Source organism: Callospermophilus lateralis, chromosome 7, assembly GCF_048772815.1.
Source record: "Callospermophilus lateralis isolate mCalLat2 chromosome 7, mCalLat2.hap1, whole genome shotgun sequence".
In the NCBI taxonomy this organism is placed as follows: Eukaryota; Metazoa; Chordata; class Mammalia; order Rodentia; family Sciuridae; genus Callospermophilus; species Callospermophilus lateralis.
Window position 1 is genome coordinate 132,663,244 of NC_135311.1, and position 21,963 is coordinate 132,685,206.

The following is a 21,963-nucleotide window of genomic DNA, read 5'->3' on the forward strand; positions in this document are numbered from 1 at the left end:
ACTGCCCCGCAGGCGGGTGTAAGTGCCTGAGAGGTGGTGTTCTTCCACGCACACCCATGCACGCCTGTGTCCTGTGACCCTCCTCCTGGCCAGCCCAGTGCCTGACCAGTGCTTAGTGCTGGTTTATTAGCTGCTTATTAAAACAAACCGACAAGCTCACGGGACAAAGGCCCCAAGGTACCAGGACAGACCTAACAGATGAAGCACGAGGGACCAGCCTCTGTCACCAAAGGGCTGTGTGACCTTGGGTGGGTCACTGCTCCTCTCTGGGCACATTCTCAGAGCCTCACTTGCCCCTCAGGAACCTGCCACCAGCTTCACACAAATAGTCTCCCTGAATCCCGACCCCAACCACTCAGGGGAAAGAGAGTGCCTCAAGCTAAAGGAAGTTGCCCCTGAGCGAGGCTGGACGGTGACAGGCAGCATCTTGATTTTTCCAGAGTCAGCTGGGCCAGGACCACATCCGGTGAAAAAACCTTGGACCTCCTCCTGCTTCTAAGATGGGGGCTCGGCGCCACCTAGTGGCCACCACCTCTGCGCGGTTTCCTTTCCTGTGTATCCTCTGGTCACCACCAATGGCGCCAGAACTTGAGAATTCCACTCCTCCCGGGCAATCCTGTCGCCCAGGCTCAGCCAGGAGAGCCCAACAGCAGCAAAGTGGCCACAGCCCTGCCTAAAGCCTAACGGGCCTGACCAGCGCTTCCAGAAGAAGTATGACGCAAGCCAGGAGCGCCCACCTCACATGGGGTTTTATTTTTCCTAGCAGCTGCATCTTTTAAAAATTCAAAAATATAAGTGAAATTAACTTGAAAACGTAGTTTTTATTTGACCTAATATATCCAAGATGAGACCATTTCAACATGTAGTCGATACTTTTGTTGAATTACATTCTTGGGCTGGGGTGTGGCTCGCGGGTGGAGCGCTGACCCAGCATCAGACACCAGGCACTGGACCCCACCCCCAGCATCTCACCAAATAAATAAAAAGTAAATAAAATGACCGTTTCTCCTACTAACACTTTATACCTGTGGTACTTCTCAGTTCAGACTAGCACACTCAAGCGCTCCCTGCACCCGTGGCCATGGCTTGGACACCACAGGTCCACGCGGCCCAGGCAGCTTGCCGCCCCTGAGGGCTCTAGCAGAGTCCACTGCTTATGCAGGGCCCACCACTCCAGCTTTGCTTTACTGACCAGGAGTAGAAATCTGGGCTGCAGGTCATTTTACCATGTAAATTACAAAACAAGGATACAGACACACACACAGACACACACACACACACTTAGCGCTCTGGGTGGTGGCAAGGATTCCAGGGGATAATGGAGTACCAGCTGCCTGACAATGGTTCAGGCGGGGAGGTGGTTCCCTACAATCATGGTGGAACTGAAACCCTCCCATTGCCTGGTGACACTGTAGCCGTGCTGACAACCCAATGCAAGACGGTCTATGCATGCAGCACGCTCAGCCCTGGGCCCTAGCAGGCTGTAAACTCTTCCTAAGTGGTAGCCCAAGCCTTAGGCCACGGTTCAGCCCACCGATCGTTAATTTTGTGTGTGAATTTGGCTAAGCTATGGTGCCCAGTCACCTAGCTAAACACTCATCTAGATGTCACTACTATTTTTTTAGATGTGATTAACATTAATTAATAGACTTTATTAATTAATTTTTAGATGTGATTAACATTAATTAATAGACTTTGAGTAAAGCAGATTGCCCTCTAAAAATGTGGGAGGGCCTCATCTGATCTGTTAAAGGTCTAAAGAGCAAGGACTGAGGTCTCCCTAAGAAGCAATTTGGCCTCAAGAACCCAACACAGAAGCTGCCTGGGTTTCCAGACTTTGGATCTCAGACCCAAGACTACCACGTCCTCTCTACCTGGTTTCTAGCCAGCCTCCCCAGCTGCTGTACAAACTGCTCCCCAAGGGGTGGGACCAGAGGGTCCGCTGTGCCAGAGGAAAGGGGAGCCAGTAACTGCCCAGCATGGGGTGCCCGCCGCTAAGGAGGCTAGACCTACGGGTCCCTGTGGTGCAATCAGCAACCAGAGTGACTTTCCTAAAGCCACATTATGCCATTGCCAAATTCCAGAGTCCTCCTGTGGCCTCCTGTGACCTTAAGATAAAGCCTAAAAGCCTTTTGCACAACTTACAAGGCTCTGTGTACCCCAGCCTCAGAGAGGCTACTGCTCACATTGCAGAGTCTTCGGAGCAATTTATAAAATAACACGGACAGTCGGAAGCCCCTTTTACAAAAGCTTGAAATAACTGTCTATGTGCACAGAAAATAACCACCAGCCACGGAGACCTGGCTCTGTGCCAGACCCTGATGTGCGGAGTGGGAACAGTGCATCATATTATTTTCTATAATCATGGAGGTGGGTACTGCCAGCATCTTCCTTGCAGAGGAAGAAACAGAGGTCCAGAGAGGTCTCCAGCTAGTGAGGGGCAGAGCCACACCTGACCCCAGGTCTTCTAAGTCCAAAGGCTTCGGTCCTCTCTGCCAGGCGCCTCCGTACAAATTGGGGATAATGATAGTGTCCCGCTCATGATTAAATGGCTGAGATGGGAAACTGTCAGAATAGCTCCTGGCACAGCCTCAGGGCTCAGCAAGGGTGGTCGCCAGCAGAATCACACCTTCCCCAGGCAAGCAAGATCACACTCACACACGTTCACAGTGATGTCCTCTGGGGCCAGGTCCTGATGATCATAATTTAAAAAAATTTCTCCACAATGGCAAGGTATCACGTATTTCTTTCTTTTTAAATTCTTGCACATACAACAACTTGGTGAGCTGTCGGGCTCCTGGAGCAGGCCCATGCATGTTTGAGTCACCTCTGGCCAGGCTCCCCCAGGCCTGGCACAGACAGACCCCCAGTAAAGGATCAGAGCAGGAAACGGTGCAGAAAAGCCCCTCCCCGCCCAGGCGCTCGGGCCTCGAGCTCAGCCAGGGCATGAGTTGAGGGAGGTAGGGGTCCGCCAGGGCCAGGCACTGGCCTCAGATAAGTCCCCTTTGCTGGCACTCCCCAAAAGGCACCGTGAGATGCCTGGAGGCTTTTCCGGACCCCTGGGGAGAGTGGGAGCGGCCCTGAGGCCTGGGACCTCCGGCCCTGGATCCACGACAGCTGTGACCACTTCAGCTATTTTAAACCCTTGGGCACCAGGAAACTCCTGACCCATCAACCAGGCGCTGGCCCAAAGGGGTAAGCCAGAGCCAGGGCAGGAACCCTGCCTGTGGGTGGCCAGAGGGGGCGGGATTGTTTAAGGGGAGGGGGCTTGTTTCTGAGCACTGGCCTCCTGCTGGACTCTTGTGTTTTCTGAATATTAGCATCTCATTTACCACCATCCTGCCTCAGGCCCAGAGATCTAACAGATGGGAGAATGGGGCTCAGAATAGAAGGGCGAATGAGAACCTCTGCCTTCTCCCGCTGTCTGCGGTCCCCTGGCCTCAGGTTCCCATCCTGCTCTGCCCACTCTCAGGAGCCCAGTGACCCAGCGTAATTCTTGGCTCTTTCTGCACCTGTTTCTTCTTGCAAAGTGCAGGGTCACTGCCGGGTGTGATGCTCTGTTCTAAAACATGGAAGGTGCCGCTGGGAACAGCTGGGCCCCCAGAAATGACGCAACGAGCACCCACTGTTATGTCTGCTCCGCTGCTCACCAGGGCCTCTTGCCTCATGTTATCCCCCCTGATCCTGCTGTGACCTGTCTGGGCCTCAGTTTCCCTGAGGGTTCAATGACGGGAATGTTCAGTACTGCCACACAGGAAGGGTTCAACAGCATCTCCCTGCAGAGGGGTGCCCAGACCTTCCCAAGACCTGGAAGTCCGCTTTTTTCCCCAGTTGGGCAGGTGCCACCCACAACCTGCCTCCTGGTTGGAGGATGCACTCAGGGGCCACCAGGGGCCAATCAGAAGTTCCTGGCATCTCCTTGCATCTGCTGTTATCCCTTCGGGAGTGAAGGACCCCTGGCCGGGACTTAACCCTCCCTTCCCCCACCCACATTCCTCCCGAAGCCCAGCTGCCCAGGAGATGGATTCTCACCACTGCCTAATTTGAGCCTCCTTTGGGGGGGCAGTTGGGATCACAGGGCCGAGTATACCTCACTGGGGGTGCTTCTGAGCCTTGCCCCTTGTCCAGGCACACCCCTTCCTGGGACTCCCATGCCCCCACCTCCCTCCCAAACACAATCCTCTCCAGCCCACCTCCCCGCTCTCACGGCCTCTGCCCTCCAGTTCCTGCCCTTGCCCCAGGAAGACCACTGGCTCACACACTGCTCGATTATTTGAACAGCCCCTGGCTTTGGTCAGGGGAAAGTGCCAGGGCTGTTTCAGTCCCCCACTAGAGGGTCACCCTGCACTTCAGCCTCCAAGGACACAGACTGACCTCTACAATGCCATCCCTTCGCTCTGTGGCCCAGGACAGAGCCCCGGCCGTAATCCTTGCCCCCTCCCTGACTCTCCACTGGCACATTCTCTCAGTCACCAGGTGCCACCCAAATCTCAGTCCATAAACACCTGTCAGATCAATCCCCTCTTCTGCAGCCCTCTCACGCTCCCCCAGCCAGGGTCTTCATTCCCCCTCCGCAGCTCAGCCTCCTCGCCAGGGGTGCCAGGGACAGTCAGGGCAGCTAGATGACCGAGTGATCCATTGCAGTCCTCGCTGTTCCAAGCTCTCGCCCACTGATGCCCTGGCTTGGCATCCGGTCCCTGCCAGCTGCCGGGCCTCCACTCCCACCCAGCTCCCTATAGCAACGTGGATCTGGTGGGGACGGGGGCGGGGCAGTCGGGTCGCACGGCTCCCTCCCCTCCCCCCGAGTTTGCAAAAGCCTCCTTTAAGAGGACGCAGACATCCGGCCTCCGAGACTCCTGCCCGGGTCCCAGCCTCTGTGCTCGCACCAGCTCCTGCCCTCCTCCCTTGGCAGCTCCACGTTTGCCTTTTCTGCCCCGCGAGGTTGGGGGACGGGGTGCTGGAGGGAAGAGAGGGCTTGAAGAATGAAAAAAATGCCCAACCCAAACTTGCAAAGAAAGAAATTGGCAACCTGGACCACGGCGAGGGCGGGGCGAGCTGCGGAGGGCGGGGCCACGCTTGACGAACGGGCCGTCGGTCCACTGCCCGAGGAGCCCGGCAGGCCGCCCCGCCCACGCCCCGCCCCCCGGCCGCAGAATAAGGCGGCCCGCGGGACCGCGGGGGACGCCGGCGGCTGCAGCTGGGTCACCTGCGACAGGTGCTCGGGGAGGCCTGGGAGTCCGCGCGCGCCGGGACCAGGCGGGACACTGCGGGCGGGGAAGATGCTGCGCGAGCGGACGGTGCGGCTGCAGTACGGGAGCCGCGTGGAGGCGGTGTGCGTGCTGGGCACGCAGCTCTGGACCGATGTCTACAGGTGAGCGCCCGCGCCGGCCCCGAGACCCCCTCCGAGCACCGCGGAGCACCCCACCCCGGACTCTGGGACGTTGACAGTTGTCCCGCAGTATGAAGCCCCCAGACATCCTAAGAACCTCACCCCGAAACCTGCCCACCACCAAACCTTGTGTCCACGGAGCTGCGATCCTGACACCCTCCCAGACACCCTGCTCCTGCCTCAGCTCCTCCCCGTCGTCCCGCTCTCCCCACGGTCTGGCCCTCATTCACCCCGCTCCCCAGGACCTCAGCAGTCCCCAGCTTCCCCACCACCCACTCCCCTTTCACTTCCTCTCAGCCCCTCCTGATTCACAGCCTCCTCCTTCCCATTTTCCACTCCCAACTCAGCAGAACCTCCTGGATGTCCCCTGGGGTGGGGCAGGACCAGAGGGGAGCTTCCCTGTGGAGGAATATGACTCTGGGGGTTGTTTAGGCTCTGATTTCACCCTCTAGGGGCTGCCGGTGGTTGCCTGTCCCCCAAGTACTGGCCTTGATGTTCATGTCACCAAATGCCCTGCCCGATTTCACCTGCCCAATGCCTGGGATGCAGGGTGCAGAGGTAGGGTCTGCAGAAAGCACCCCAGATTCGGGATCCTGTTCCCTCCCCATCTCTCTGTCCACAAGCCTGGTGAAGGATTGCCGAGACAGCAGGATTGTATGGTAGCACCCTACCATTACCCACAGTTCCACGAAAATGGCCAAGGCTGGTGGTTCACGTTCCCCAGTGTGCAGGATGGGGCCTGGGGACTGCGGGGCAAGCCCCTGCAGGATCATGCTGGGTTTCCTCTGCAGCCCTCTATGTTTCCCATGGCAGGCGGGATTGGCCGTGTTGTTCTTGGAAGAACCCACATGCAGGATCCAGAGGTGGGACCCTGTGCTGATGACCCAGTGGGTCCCCTAGTCTCTGTGTCATTGCTTCCAAATCATTCTGATGCCTGAAGCCCCTGCTTCTCCCGGCAAAACCCACCTCTTCCAGGAACAATGGCACATGCCTATAGTCCCAACAGCTAAGGAGGCTGAGGCAAGAGGATTGCGAGTTCAAATCCAGCCTCAGCAACTTAGCCAGGCCCTACGCAACTTGGCAAGACCCTGTCTCAAAATAAAAAATAAGAAGGGCTGGGGGTGTGGCTCAGTGGTAAATCACCCCTGGTTCAATCCTTGGTACCAAAAATGATAATAATAATAACCCACCTGTGTGTCTCCCATACACCTTCCCGGCCCATTCTGTCCCTCAGCTCCTCTGGCCCCAGGAGTCCTGCCCACCTGCTCGGCCAGTCTCCTGCCATCTCCACGGCAGGCACTGGCCATGCCGGTACCATCAAGCCCTGGAGCTCCTCTCCACTCCTCCTGCCCTGGCCTCAGCCCCGGCTTCTGCCTCGCCTGGGCCTGGGCCTCTGTTGTCCCTTGTGTAAGTCTCAGAGGTGGACTGGGGTCTCTGAGGGTCATAACACAGAGTGGGGTGTGGTCCGGGCACCAGTGGCCGGGGCCTTTCTCCACCCCCAGCTCAGCACTGGGCACCGCCAGGGAATGGGCTGGGAGCCAGGGTGCTCAGGTCTCTAAGCCTCAGCTGTCACCATACCCGCCTGTTTGTTTGCTGGGGCACTTGGGTGCTGCCTGAAAGGCTGGCTGGGTGCCTCCAGTGGGGGCTGGGGAGCAAAGCAGGGCCCCCTGCCCTCGTTTGTTCTGGCAGAGCGAGGCCCAGCCTGGGCGAGGCCAGGAGTGGAGCAGGTGCCAACTCACTCTCCCTCTGGCAGGGACAGGGGTTTGACAATACTCTTTGTCCTTCCTCAAGACCCCAGCCACAGCCACAAAGATCTATACCCCCCAGCTGCCCTCGGGGTTCCCCCACCACCAGGAGAGGCGGAGCAATCTAGACCAGCATTGTCCAAAAGAAATGGGGCGCAGGCCACAGTGGTGGCCATGCTGATACCATCAAGCCCCGGGGCTCCTCTCCACTCCTCCTGCCCTGGCCTCAGCCCCGGCCTCGGCCTGGGCCTCTGTTGTCCCTTGTGTAGGTCTCAGAGGCGGCCTGGGGTCTCTGAGGGTCAGAACAAGCAGGTGCAATTAGTTTTTACTTAATCCAATGTAACCAAATATCATTTTGACGCGTCTGTCCTCCATATAAAGGTGGCTAATGAGATACTTTACGTCCTTTCGTGCTGTTTTTGAAGTACAGTGGGGGTGTTAGCTGATGGCCCCTCTCAGTGTGGACCCGTCGCGTTGCGAGCGCTCAGCAGCCACATGTCCAGGTGGCCACTGCCCTGGACAGCACCCCTCGGGAGCAGCATATCTCAGTCTCAGCCCTGTAGGGCTGAATAAGCCTCTGTCCAGGGGAATGTCCTGCACATGGTAGGACATTTAGTGACATCCCTGGCCTGTACTCACCAGAGGCCAATAGCAACCTCCTAATCGTGACACCCAAAGTGTCTCCAATCAAGGCCAGCCGTCCCCTGGCAGGGGGCAGAATCACTGCCAGCCGGAGTCCCAGTCTAGCTGGAGGGAGCCTCTGTGGCTCCTAAGGCTGGACTGTCACCCTGCTGTGGTGTCTAATGCCTGCGGTGCCAGGAGACCCTGTGCTAAGGAACCAACTGGCCATCTCTCTCAACCCACCGGGGTCTCGCAGGTTGTCCTTTGATCGTCCCATTTTGTAGATGAGGACAGTGAAGCTCAGAGAGACGAAGTCATTTGCCCGGTGACACATAGGACTCAGGTCCGTGTCTGTCTGACTCAGACACACGCTCTTGTCCTCCTCTCCATCCTGTGTGACGCTGACGTAACCAGCAGGCGGAACCAGATGACCCTGTCAACTGTGTGGCTTCCACCTTCCTCCTGGCCCTGAGCCCCCCGCCCCCCACCCCAGAGACTTTGCCCACTGCGTTGGGCCTCCGCTTCCCACCAAGTCCTCCCCAGTCAAACCCGGGTGCTGGCCCAAGCCCCCAGGGCCTCCAGGTAGACCCCAAGCTGCAAACCTGGTGGACCCCAGGCCAGTTAGGTAGGAGCGGCTTCCCGACCGGGCTTCGGCAGCCCCTTTCCATGGCCTCTGGACTCCCTTTCCGGCCTCAGAGAAGCAGCCTCTTCCCTCCCCTTCCTCAACAGCCCTGTGGTCCTGGCAAGAGCTGCCCATTGGTCAGCATTAGCCCCCACCCCTCCTGGGGGACGCCTGTCCACTGTGGAGCGACCTTGAACTGCCTTCCCTTTCTAAGCTTCCATTCACCCACCTGAGTGTCAATCAGAAAATCCAAGGAGGGGCCTTTTGGCCCAGTAGAGGCTGTAAACCTGGTCATGGGGTGGACTGGCGGCCACTTTGCTGCATAGGCCACCATGGGAAGGCGTGCTCTGGACCACCTCTCCTCTCCCTTCAGGAATATTTGCCCTGACCCAGCCACTTTATTATTTTTATTTTATATTTTTTAGTACTAGGAATTGAACCCAGGGGTGCTCTACCACTGAGCTACATCCCCAACCCTTTTCATTTTTTATTTTGAGACAAGGTCTCATTCACTTGCTGAGGCTGGCCTCAAACTTACAATCCTCCTACCTCAGCCTCCGTGTCTGGGATTATAGGCATGTGCCACCACACCTGGCCACAGCCACATTCTGACTGCTAATCTCCAGCAAGCTACCAGTAGAGGCACAAAAAAAAGGAGGTAGGACTTTTTTCTGGAGAACGGACCTTGTAGTCGTTATGCGCTGTTTCCCTCTGCTATCGCTAGTGTGCTCATCTTAGATCTAGCACAAGTGCCCCTTGCCCAGTCTCTGCCACGGTCCCTGCAGCTGGCAGCCACCACTTCAGTGGAGCTGGCTGGGGTCCATCTGATGGGGCTTCAAAGTTGGAGAGGGGCACAAAGTGTGGTGTCCCCACCCACCTCTGTGGGCACTGGAGATGTGGACACTGGGGAGTCAGGCAGCCTTGGGGGACAGTAGCAGGGCGGTCACACTCTGCGTGTCCTCCCGTTGACCCACTGACCAGGCCTTGGCTTCTCCTGTCCCTTCCTGGGGTTTTTGATCTGAAGAGATCAGGACTGCTGATAAAGCAGGTGTCCCCTCCCGAGCTTCAGGACAAAGATAAGCATTAACAATTGTCCCCTGCCCCTGCAGCACAGCCGGCCTCAGGAGGAGCCTGTGGGGGGCAGGGGGATGGTCCCCTCCCCTTCCTCATTTCCCCAAGGCAGGGCCACCCAGCCGCTCCCCCTTGGTAGGGCCGGGCGCCCATCTCTGTCTGGCAGAGGACAGGCAGAGGTGCCAGGGCAGGATCCTGGGCAGGGCTGGGCAAACGGGGCCAGACCGACACGCATCCTGCCCTGGGGAAGAGCCCGCAGCACTGAAATTCCTCCCGACTCCCTCCTCTGTGTCTGTCTCTTGGTTCCTGTGAGTGCTGGGGGCTTATTTGTTTTTAAAGTGTCATTAGGCTGAGTTGGTGGCCCGCACCCGTAACCGCAGACACTCAGGAGGCTGAGGCAGGAGGATGGCAGCCTGGGCAACTTAGCAAGACCCTGTCTCAAAGTAACAACAAAAGGGCTGGGGACGTGGCTCGGTGGCAGGGTCTTACCTAGCCCACGTCAGGCCCGGGGCTCATCCCCAGCTCAAAAAAAAAAAAAAAAAAAAAAAATGATCATCAGGTCTAAGGGTAGGATCGGAAATTCGGTAGCAGCCACAAAGGCATGGGGTGCCATGGGCCCTGCCCAGTGTGCCAGGCCCTGCCTCACCAATGCCACCTCCACCGAATCCAGGCACCTCTTCCATTCTGGCCTCACTGGCTTTGTGAGTGCTGTTAGGCCTGAGTTCTCCAAGCTCATTCCCACCTCAGGGCCTTTGCATCTGCTGTCCCTGCTTCCTGGAACACTATCCCCTGAACTTCTCCAAACCTGACATTCATCCGTCCAGGCTTAGCCAAGCAGCTCCTCCATGCAGCCTTCATGGACTACCCCATGTCATCATGCCCCGAGTCCTAGCTACTCTACCTCATTGTCCTCTTTTGCTTCTTCGTAAATCTTACTAGTTACTATTACTAACTCGTATTTATTGAACAATTACTACGCACTTAGGAGCCCTCTTAACTCGTTGTGCAGTTATCTCTGTGCATTTTAATTTACGTGCCTTTAGGGTCAGTGCCACTCAGCAGCATCTTGCCCGGCATATGTGAGGCCCCGGGGTTCTCTTGGTAGTAATGAAAAAAAAACCACGTGTTTCAATCTCCCAACTTCATGAGATAGGAACAGTTACGGCCCACTGCTTTTGCATCTGGGGAAAGTCAGCCATGCCTATCCCAGATGACCAGCTGGCCCCTGGTGGCGGCAGGGCCCAGGCCTCCCTCGGACGCCTCCCCTTGCTCATCTTCTCCGGAGCCAGTGAAGTGCTCTGGGTTGAGGAGATGAATGGCCGGATGCGGCCATCAGTGCACGTGGACCAGCCTGTCGTGGGGCTGAGCTCCCCACCCACCATCTCCAGGGACCTACACGACGGTGTGGGCCTGGGGAAGGTCAAGGGCATGTGGCCGAGCTTGGCCGGAGCAGCGCCTGCTCCTGAGAGAGTGACGGAGGGAGGAACCAGGCTGGGTCAGGTGGCCCCATAAATTAGAACAACACCCAGAGCCATCAACCCTACCCGGGAGGCCCTGCCAGGAGGTGCTCCGGCTCCAGTTTCAGGCCAGCGCCCCGGTGGGACAGCCTGCCATCCCGTCTGCAAGCCTACGGCCTCCCGCAGAGTGGGGACCCTGAGCACTCCCTGCTGACCACAAGGCCCTGAGTTGGGGTGAGGTCGGGGTGCAGGGCCTCCCCCCACCCCGCCAGCCAGCCACACCTAAATTAAGTTTGAGGGGAGAACAGTTTTGGGAAACCACCCTCTTCTACCCAGCCATGCCAGATCCTGTGCCCGGGGGCTTTGAGGGGCCTGACCTTCCTTCTCAGTCATTCACCTAAGATCCTGGCACAGGGAGACGCCTGGGTGTCCCAGCTCTGTGTCTCTGAGCCCCACCTACGGTTCCTAAGACCTCTCATGGTCCTGAGCCAGGCACGACCCCGCCCCCGCCCCCGCCCCCGCTGCCCTCCACCTGGGGCCTCTCTGCAGGCAGGAGCAGCCAGACCTGGATGGGGCGGGGGGCTGCAGTTCACCTCACACGCTGCCATTACTGTCCCTGGGATTTACTGGGAGCAAGTGCTTGTCGCCGTGGGCCTCCGTGTGCTCATATGTAAAACGGGGTAGCCTTGGTACAGGTCTCATGGGTTTACCCAAAGGATGGACCGTACCAGGGATTGGTCCAGTGCCTGGGACATAATAGATACTCAGTACGTCGTAGCTATCATGCCTTAGTTTTGGGCTTATTGATGTTAAAACAAATCACGATAAGATGTGGCTCCTGCTCTCAAAGGCTTCCTAACCCTCGTGGGGAGGACGCTGAACACTTGTTGCTGTTGTTTGAGGCACAGGGAAGGAGAGGTGAATCCTGGCTGGTGGCGTCAGGGAAGGCCTCCTGGTCCCCGTGACAGCTCAGCTGGGTATCAAAAGATGGACGGGTCCTGAGTGAGCCCGAGGACCTGCTCCATGGGAGCAAGCCTACCTGGTGGGAGAGTGACCGGGAACATTAAGACTAGAGGGTTGATGAACTTGAACCAGGGCTTCGAAGGCGTGGCTCGGGTGTTGAACTTTGGTCTGCAGGTAGCAGGGAGCCGTGGAAGGCTTCTGAGGAAGAGAGGAACCCTGGAGGAGATTGCGTCATCACCAGGGAGAGGCCCCGGGCAGCTGGAGGCACCAGTGCCTAGGAAGGAGGGAGGCTGAGGTTGCAGGGGGGTGGGGGAGGAGGCTGCCTGGAGACAGACAGTCATGGCTGGCCTCACTGATGCCTGCCAGGGCAGCTGCCCACCCTCAGGCTCCAGCATCACCATGCAGAGCACCAGGTGTGAGGCCTGGATGGAGACCTGGCCCCCCTCCCTTCTCTGTCCTCGAGGGTGCTCGCCACGGTCGCATGCCAGGCTGGCACCCAGGACTCCCCCTTCCAACTCCTCCAAAGACCCGAGGGCAGGATGTCACACCCAGGCTGCCAGGAGCTGGGGTCACTCTGGGGATGAGCCCCGGCTGGTGTTAACGAGGCCCAGGCCAGATGGACAAGCGGCGGGTGCCCCGTGCCAGCTAGGAGCAGGCATGTCGTGCCGTCAAGTCTGGGACTGAGTGAGTCTCCCTGCACTGCAAGGCCAAGCCGGTGTCCTGCCCCACGGCCTGAATGAAGACCAGGGAGGCTGGGTAGCCCCCCAGAGCCCACACAGCACTTGAGGGGCTACGCAGATGTCCTTTTGCTTGACACCAGCCGCTTGGCCACGTCTTCCCATTTCCAGGGTCACCATCTGGTCCCATGCCAACCTCATCCCTCGCCCGGGTGGCCATGGCAATCACCTGCCCACTGTTCCTCCACTTCCGCGACTGCTCTTCTGAAGCCCAGCCCTGTCCTGATCCTGGCTGAGCTTCTATGGTGCCCAAATGATCAGGACCTTCCAGTGACTCCCCTGGACTCCAGGGGCCTTTGGCCACTGGGCCTCAACTTGACTCTCCAGACCCGTTTTCTGTGTCGCCCGCCCCCCCAATTCCCCAACCCTCCCCCACTCTCTAGGATTCTCCCTCCACACACCCCCCACCTTGCTCACAAATCCATTCCTGCTCACCTTCTTGCCCTTTCTCCAACACACCAGGCCAGCATCGGCCTCGGGCCATCGCCCAAGCTGTCCGCCTTGCTTGGAAACCACTAGAAAGCTTATTGGAAATGTAGTTCTCGGGCCCCTTGCCAGAGCTGATGAATCAGAAACGCGGGCGGTGGGCCCAGCCTCCGTCTTTAAACAGATCCCGCAGGTGAAGTTCACGGGCAAATTCTTTAGAATAGGAAGTTCAGACCCTAGCTCAAACGCCGCTTCTTCAGGGAACCCCTCCTTGGGCCCCAGACCTCATGACACCCCTGTTGATTGTGTGGTCTACCGAGAGTCTTTCTCGTCCACTGGAATGGGAAGGCCACGAGCCCAGAGAACACACTGTCTTTGTCTACCCCGGCACCTAGAGCTGTGCCTGGCACATAGTAAGTGACAATAAATATGTGTTAAATAAACAAGTGCCCCTGTGGCAGACACAGATGCACCGTGTGCCTGGTCCAGGCCAGGTGCCGAAACATAATTGTCTCCTCCTTTCAAGGAGCCAGCTGCCCAGGGGAAAATACACAGGGGCACGATGGATTGAGCTGGGTCTTCAAGGAGGGACATTTGCCAGGCAGAAGCCAGGGCAGGGCATTTGGGGTAGAAGGAATGGCACCGTGAGATGGGATGAGGACGGGAATCGGGGGGTGGGTTTGCAGAAAACGAGTCTGGAGAGTCAAGTTGAGGCGTGGGGGCTGGATGCCACCCACTGAGCACCAGGCTGTGGATCGTGGTGGGCACAGCACAGTCCTGCGCTCTGTTTAAACAGCGCCTGGCCTGCCAAGAAGGTCAGGTTCATTCATTCATTTTCTCCCAAGGCACCTGCTGAGCACAGCCATCCCAGGTGCTGGGACAATGCAGGCCGGCTCCAGGGACCAGCGCCTGTCCTCCCGCCTGTCCTCCCACCTGTCCTCCCGCCTGTCCTCCCGCCTGTCCTCCCGCCTGTCCTCCCGCCCACTCTCAGGTCTCTGCAATAAGCAAACCAGACGTCGCAGCCACTCCCTGCCCCACTCTTTTCTCTGCCCCCATCCTGAGCCCCTCCCTGCAGCCTCGGGGGACCCTGGAGCTGCCCACAGCCCTGGCTCCCGGGGTCTCGAGTTTCTGCAGGGGATTCTAAGAGGATCTTCCTGGAGAGGGAAGCAGCCAACAGGATCCACAGGGGGACAAAGGCGCCTTTGTCACTTCTGCCAGGGCTGCTCCAAGAATAGCTGTTTGCTCAGCTACCAGCATGACTGGTGCTGAGTGGGGGGAAGGGTGGGGCTCCGGGGCTCTGATGTGGGCCGGGTGTTAACCCTCCGGACCTCTGGGGCCTCCTCCTCTGGACCCTCTGGGGCCTCCTCCGGTTCCTCACTGGCCCAGAAGAATAAAGGCAGCAGGAAGCATCCTTAGAGTCACTAAGGCAGGGTCCTAAGAGCCCATCCCCTCTGGGAACTTGTGAAGCGTCACTTTCTAAATAGAATTGTGTGCAGATGAAATAACAGCGGCTCTGGGCAAAGCAGGGCAGAGGTTCAGCAGAGGCCCGGCTCCCCAGGACCTCCCTCCCCCACTCTTGGCCAGTTCTGCACCTCTGACTCTGGTTCCCTCCTCCCACTTAACACTCAGTGACACAGAGAGGGAAAGCCACTTGCCCTGGGCCAACCAGCAAGCTGATTCGCAAAGCTGGGATCTGCGCTGGAGGGAGGTGTCCCAGACCTGTGACTTTTTGCCAAAACCATACGCCATCGGTGGCACTGTTGGCTCGGAATTTTCTTTAAACTGGCTCACACTTCCTTAGTAGCTTTATTTTAAATGGAGATGTCGTAGCATCCCATAGATGGCTTTCTCAGGTGCCCTAAAAAGAGACTGTGTAATAGACACATCAGCCGCCTCCGGGGAGAGGCTGGCCTGAGCCTGCTCACTCCCACCCTCTTAGCTGAGGACCAGCCACTGTGCCCAGCTGGGCTGGGCTCTGAAGGATGAGGCTGGAGGAGCCTGGACCTTGCCCCCCCCGGGGGGCCTGTGACCAGAGGAGGGCAGGTTCCCTGGCACCACCTGGCAGGACCTGAGGGAAAGGTGTCACCAGCCCTGCAGAGGAGGGAGCAGAAGCATGGGGTGGGGCGATCGTCCATGTCTTGTGGGCTGGCTGACAGGCCTTCAGAAGGGCAAGGGACACATGAAGACCCCCTCAGCAAGCCCGCGACATAACTGGGCCCAAACGCGGAGCTTCTGCAAATGCACCCCGTCCAGGGCCTTTGCCTGGACTCTGTGTCCCTCCTGATGAGGGAAGCTGGTGGGCGGCAGCCGGCCACAGCCACCAAGCGTCCAGCTTCCCGTTCGTCCAGTGTCCCCCTGGCAGGTTGGGACTTTAGAAGGAAGCGGGGAGACCAGGAACAGCTCCTCTGCCCGCGCCGGAGCCTCGCCCGCTGGCGCCTTCAGTGCCCGGGAGCAGGGTCTTTGCTGGGAGCCCCTGCACACGGTGGCCTGCTCCTGCCATCCGGGGTCTGTGTTTTGCGGGTTTGTTGGGCTTCTGCTCTGCTGTGGCCTGAGTCCAAGGCCTCACATGCCAGGCAAGTGCCCCCACAGCACCACACCCCCAGCCCCAGACCCTGGCCTGGCTCAGAGGCTCGCGCTCCCGCCACAGCCACCCAGGGCTCTGACCACTGGGCAGCACTGGGCAGCAGCACCCACAGTCCCCGGAAACAGGTGAGAACACCCACTCTCGGGCCAGCCCTTCTGCAGATCTGAGCGTCCACTGTGGTCCGAGCCCTGCAGTGCGGCTGCCGCTGGACTCCGAGAGGCGCCCGTCTGGGCCTCCCATCCTACCCGGCCCCTGCCAGCTCCCTCACCTCACCCAGTGAGGCCAGCCAGACTCTCTCGAGGCGTGGGATCGACAAGTCTGCAGTGTTAAGAAGGAAGAGGGTCTGAAGGTCAAATAGCACCCCTGACGGCCTGAGGCCCAGCCAGAGTCACAAACCCCTGGCACCCAGAGCACAGGTCCCCAAGACAGATGCAGGCGTCTCCTGCTCCCATCAGTCACAACCCCCTGTGAATCCCACCCGGAACCCTCTGAGCCCTCCTGGGCCCTTAGGAATCCTCAGATCAAGGGCTGGTTTGGGCAAAACCGCACCTTCCTCCCGGCTCCCTGTCCCCCCCCCCCCCCCGTTACCTCCCTTAAGCCAGGGTCTTATCAGCTCCGGCACCATGACCCCGCTGTGGGGGCAGCTCACAACCAGCTCCTTCTCACAGTTCCGGAGAGGAGGAGTGAGAAGTCCGCCTGGCTGTGAGATGCAGGGCCTCCTCCCTTGCTCCCTGGCCGGCGTGTGACCTTACCCTCGCGTGGCCTCCTGGGGTGTGGGGTGTGGGGGCAGAAACCCTCGTCCCCTCAGCCAGGCCGCACCAGCTGGTCCTGCCTGACCAAAGGGCTTCTCAAGAAATCCAAAAGCATTTCCTTCTCAGTGGAATTGACGGTCAGTCGGTAGGAAGAGAATCCCGGCCAAGGGTCCTTCAACAGAGCCACCCCGTCCTGCCCATTTAGGACCCTGGTTCTGGGCTCCCTCCCTGTGAGAACCCGTGACGGAGACAGGGAGGCAGGGTCCTAGGCCCAAGTCTGTCTTTGGAGCAAATTCCTCCCTCTGTCCGGGTCCTAGTGTCCACCTGTGGTACCATGTGCTCCCAAGGTCCTGCCCACGCCTGTAATCCCATCACCTCGGGAGGCTGGGGCAGGAGGATCCTAAGTTCAAGGTCAGCTTCAGCAACTTAGGGAGGCCCTAAGCAACTTAGTGAGATCCTGTCTCAAGATGAGAAAGGCAAAGGGCTGGGATGCGGCTCTGTGGCGAGGCATCTCTGGGTTCAGTCCCTGCTATCAAAAACCAAAGAAGGACTTGGGCCCTGAGGCTGCAGGCTGAGTACCATTTTCAGCACCAAAAAAGAAAAAGAATTCTCCGATCTCCAGGTCCCTCCCTGCTACTCCCTGTGTTAGCAAGTTCCTGTCCTGACTGAGTGACTGAGTGATCGCCATACGGCTCCCCCTCTGAGGTCCCTCAGACGGGAGCCAGGAGAGCCCTTGCAGACCTGCCCTCCAGGAGTCTGCTCCTGCCGGCCCTGGTCACACCTGCCCAGGGCTCCCCCCTGACCCTCGGTCTTCTCTTTCCACAGCGCGGCCCCAGCCGGGGCCCAAACTTTCAGCCTGAAGCACTCGGAGGACGTGCGGGTAGAGGTCGTCCGCGACGGGGAGGCTGAGGAGGTGGCCACCAACGGCAAGCAGCGCTGGGCCCTGTCGCCCAGCACCACGCTGCGGCTCACCATGAGCAAGGCCAGCACCGAGGCCAGCACCGACAAGGTACGTGCGAGATGGGGGGCGTGTGCCGCGGGCAGGCCCAACAAGCCTGTCCCAGAGACGCAGAACGCAGCCACACGTGTCCTTGTCAGCCCCTAGAAGGCCACATCCAAAAGGCAAGAAAAGAAATCCACGTGGAGAGTCGATTCTGCTTGAGCCCACCTATCAGGTGCAGTGGTGCACGCCTGTCATCCCAGCAGCTCCGGAGGCTGAGGCAGGAGGATCTCGAGTTCAAAGCCAGCCTCAGCAACTCCGCGAGACCCTGTCTCTAAATAAAAAAAGGGCTGGGGATTGGCTCAGTGGTTAAGCACCCTGAGTTCAACCCCCAGTACCAAAAAAACAAAAAACAAAAAAAATCCTGACAAGTCATGAATATTAAAAAATTAAAAAGACGTTTTATATCCTTTTCCTGTAACAAACCTAGGCCCACCTGAGTCCACACTAGTCACGCTTCAAGTGCTTGGCAGCCACGTGGCTGGTGGCCACTGCATTGGGCAGCACCTGTTAGGCCCTGGAACGACGGTATCACGGGGGTAGAGCGCGGGCTGCTGGGTGACGGGCCATTCCGATGCTCAGCAGCACAGAACCCATGGAGGCTACAGCCGCAGCGCCCTGGATCTCACTGTGTATAAAGTGGGGTGCTGAGCAGTCAGGGAGTCGGCTTGGGTCCCCTCGTTTCCAGCTCTACCCTGGGCCATGATGGCCCTGGGCATCTGCCAAAGAAAACCACCTCAGGCTGCCCTCCCACCACCACCCGGGAGCTTAGAGGGAGCTGGAGGCACAATGTGGCAGATGTGGGGACCCCACAGGTAGTGGGGTGCCCAGGTGGGCAGGTGGCATCCTGGCTGCACTCTGAGGGGAGTCCCTGGTCTGGTGCCATCACCTAGGAGAGGCCCTGGACAACCCAGGAGTGCTTCCTGGAGGAGGCTGGCGTGGGGAGGGGGGGACTTGCCAGGCTGAGGCCGAGGTGGGGCTCCCTCGGGATTTCCTGCTGGTGACCTGTGGTCTCTGCCCTCCTCTCTACCCCGTGTGCCCCACCCCCAGGTCACCGTCAACTACTATGACGAGGAGGGGATCGCCCCCATCGACCAGGCTGGGCTCTTCCTCACGGCCATCGGTGAGTCAGCGAGGCCGGGGTCTCGGGGCTGCTGTCCCCAGGGCTGCCCCATACCCTGCTCCTCGGCTCTGCGCTCTCACCAGACCCAGTAGCTGCAGGCGTGGGGAGGGCACCTCGCCGCCCCCGCCCTGCCGTCCTGATGCCAGGCTGCCTGTGGGAGGCGGCTGCCGTGGTGAGCCAGGACTCACCCGGTGTCGAGGTCCCCTTTCTGGGCTGTGGGCCACACAGGAGAAAGGAAAGTCCGTCCTTCCCTCAGCTCTCTTTTGCAGCCTGAAAAAGAGCCTCCCTCTGTCCTTGTCCTCCTCAAGCCCAGTCCTGGGGGCACAGAGATCTGGCCTTGGGTCCTCGGCTCACCTAATCCAAGTCCTTCATTTGATCCACGGGATGTTGAGGCCCAGAGAGGTTAGAAAACTCATTCAGAGTCACACAGCAACCAGGTGGCAGGTGGATTCTGAATCAGGATGATTCCCCCAGCCCCGGTTCTCTCCATTGCACTACCCTGCCCTCCCTCCCTGGGTGCCCGGACACTCTCCCAGGGAGGTGGAGCCTGCTCTGCAGGCCCAGGGAGGTGACCTTCGGACCCTGCTGCCGCTCCCCCGCTGTGATGGAGGTGTCACCCTGAGGCCCTCCCAGAGGTGACTTTGTCCATGTGGTTGGACATGGACAGAGCTGCCTCATGGCAGGGGAAGGGAACTCAGACACCGAGCACCAGCGGTGTGCTGGGTGCTTTTTAAAAATAACAATAATGGCTCCCTCCTCCCTCTGCACCCGTGCTGCACCCAGACTGTGTGGGCACCTCAACAGCGAGTCGGGGCTGCAGCGCTAGACCCCCGACCTCCACGAGAGCAGTCTATTCCCTTCGTCTCCTTTCTCCCTTTTTGCGGTTCTGGGGATCCAATCCAAAATCTTGTGCACGTTGGCCCTCACTGGGCCCCCAGCTGCGACCCGCCCTCCATCTAGCCGCAGGGTGATTCTAGGGACAGACTTAGTCTTGTCCCTGTTTTGCAGATGAAAAGAATCAAGGCTATAAAAAACCAACAAAAGGTTGCCTGGGGCCACACACCTAGAAAGTGGCTGATGTGGCTAAGTCACTTGGGTTAAGTCACATCCTCCTCCTGGGGGTTCTGGAAGCTCCTGCCTCCCCCCAGCCCCGCCAGCCTCCTCTGTGCCCTCAGCCACAGAAACAGGCTCCGCGGCCACACTTTCCCATTCCTCAGCCGACCCCCAGTGGGCCTGGTGGGTGGTCACTCTGTCCCTCTTTCTGCATCCACGGGGTGGCCAGCCCGGGCCTGGGACTTTGATGGGGATGACCTCAGGGGGCCCTGGGAGATGAAACCAAAGACGCCCTGGTTTGCTGGGCCCTGGCACGTGAGCGCACCCCACATACACAGCCCCAGGCCGTCTCGGATGACTGTCCTCGGAAACCGAATCCCACGGGGCAGGGACACCTGAGGACAGAGACCTGTCAGATGAAGGTGATCCCTGGGGCTGCCTGTGCCGGCGCAGGCAGACTGAAGACAGCCGGAAACCAGGAGGAGGACGGGCTTTTCTCCTTCATCAGAAGACAGAAGCTCAGAGGGAGCCCCACGGCCACCCTCGGTCAAGGGTCTGAGCTTCTGCGTTCCCTGGACACTCGTGTGTTTAACTGCCGTGACTTCCAGATACTGAGGTTCCACGGGCCAGTAAAATGCCCCCTCTGGGCCCCTAAGGAACATGAGAAGCTTGACAACGTTGACGCATGACCAAAAAATAAGACATTAATGTAACAGCTTGCCTTCGGCTCTTACTGTCATGGCACCATGAAAAGTGACAGGTCCTCTCAAGAAAAGGCCAGGCCATTTACAGAGTCCAAAATCAAGCTAAGGAAAGCTCGTCCCGCTGAACTTGTGCTTCCTGAGGCACCGGGGACCCTGAAGGAATGGAGACTGGCTTCCCCTGGGAGCACTGATCTCTGCGTCCCCCACCCCAGGCCTCCTCTTCCTCAGGCATCTACCCCAGGGGCCCTTGAGCCATCAATAGGGCCAGTGCCGGGGAGGCAGGGACACCCGAGACCACACTGAGACCTCAGGCCACCACCATCCCGAGCCTCAGTTTCCTCATCTGCAAGGTGAGACGCACTGGGCATTCTTGAGCGGGGCTTCCAAGGATTCACGCACGGAGTGGCACGAGCAAGGGGACCGTGCCAGGGCCAAGGGCGCAGAGCAGGTGCTCAGCGGATGCCCTCTGAGCCTCCCTTCTTCAGGGTGGCCACAGGACTCTGCCTGGAGGACGACGAAACTTACTGTCCCGCAGTCTCCTCCCTGGGAATCGGGAGCAGATAGATGGTGCCCTTGGCCAAATCAGGCCCTAATTTAGTCCAGTCCTGCAAGAACTTGCTGTGTGACCGGGATGCGTAGCCCGCACCTCTAGGCCTCACTTCCTCCACGCTACAGAGTGGAAATCAGCCTGAGGACCCTCAGGACCCTGACTGGAGCTGGTTGCAGAGCCTTCCCCTGAGGGCAAAGTGGAGGGGAGAACCTGAGGAGGGGCCGCTGCCAGGCCCTGGCGGTGAGAGCAGCGCACAGAATGGGCCTTGGGAACCTGTAGCCACCAGCTCAGTCGCTCCTCCTCGGGCCCTGACCAGCGCCCACGTTGGCTGTGGGGGAGGGAGTCCCAGGCTGCTCAAGCCCCGGAGGCCAGCACCCTGCCACTGTCCATGGGGCTGGCAGCCGGCCAGCGTCTTGATCCTCAGGCAGACGGCCTTGAACCCAATCCTAGTGACATTTCCCGCTAATCTGCCCCACACCCAGGCGCCACCTGACCCCTGGGAGCTATTCAGAGGAGCTGAGGTAGGAGCCCGAGCCTCTGGGAAATGTCTGGAGCCCGGAGTCCCTGAAACAGGTGTCCTCCCCTCCTCCCCCTGGGCGGGCAGCGCTCTGGGCAGGTCCTGCCAGCCCCGATCACTGTCCCCGCAGGCCTCGGCCCCCTGACACTGGGTTACATCAGACACCGAGGAGCCTGGCAGGGGAGCAGTCCCAGGGGATGGCTTACAACTTGGGGGACCTCGGAGGGAAGGTGAAGGGCAGAGAGGCCATTGCAGCTGGCTGTAGGGACAGGTCACAGGTCCCAAAGAGAATCAGGAAGCACCGTGGAGGTGGGAGGAGGTGATAAGGGGACAGTGATGAAATGCCCGAATTTCATAACAGGAAGGCCGAAAAGCCTGGCCCAATTTAATAAAGCAGGAAATAGAAAGAAATATTGTTTTATTTTTATACCAGGAAGATAAAAGAAGAGCTGGATAAGAAACCATTTAGTGCTGTTTTGTTTTATTTATTTATTTATTTATTTTGCATATGGTACAAATATCACATTGAGAATTTTTGGTTTCTTTGCTTGTGTTTTTGTTTTGTTTCTTGGAACTGGAGACCAGATCCAGGGTGCTTTACCACTGAGCCACATCCTCGGCTCTTTTTTATTTGTTTGTTGTGAGATGC

General features: G+C 58.7%; 1 protein-coding gene across 1 annotated transcript in view; it reads left to right on the plus strand.

Annotated features, from left to right (window-relative positions):
- Positions 1-5,195: 5,195 nt before the first annotated feature.
- Positions 5,196-21,963, plus strand: part of Padi2 (peptidyl arginine deiminase 2) — a 40,233-nt gene continuing 23,465 nt past the window's right edge. Inside the window, exons 1-3 of the mRNA XM_076861177.2 lie at positions 5,196-5,371; positions 17,193-17,376; positions 18,418-18,490. Coding sequence (XP_076717292.1) covers positions 5,280-5,371; positions 17,193-17,376; positions 18,418-18,490 — 349 coding nt within the window. The 5' untranslated portion in view covers positions 5,196-5,279. The remainder of the gene's footprint in view (positions 5,372-17,192; positions 17,377-18,417; positions 18,491-21,963) is intronic.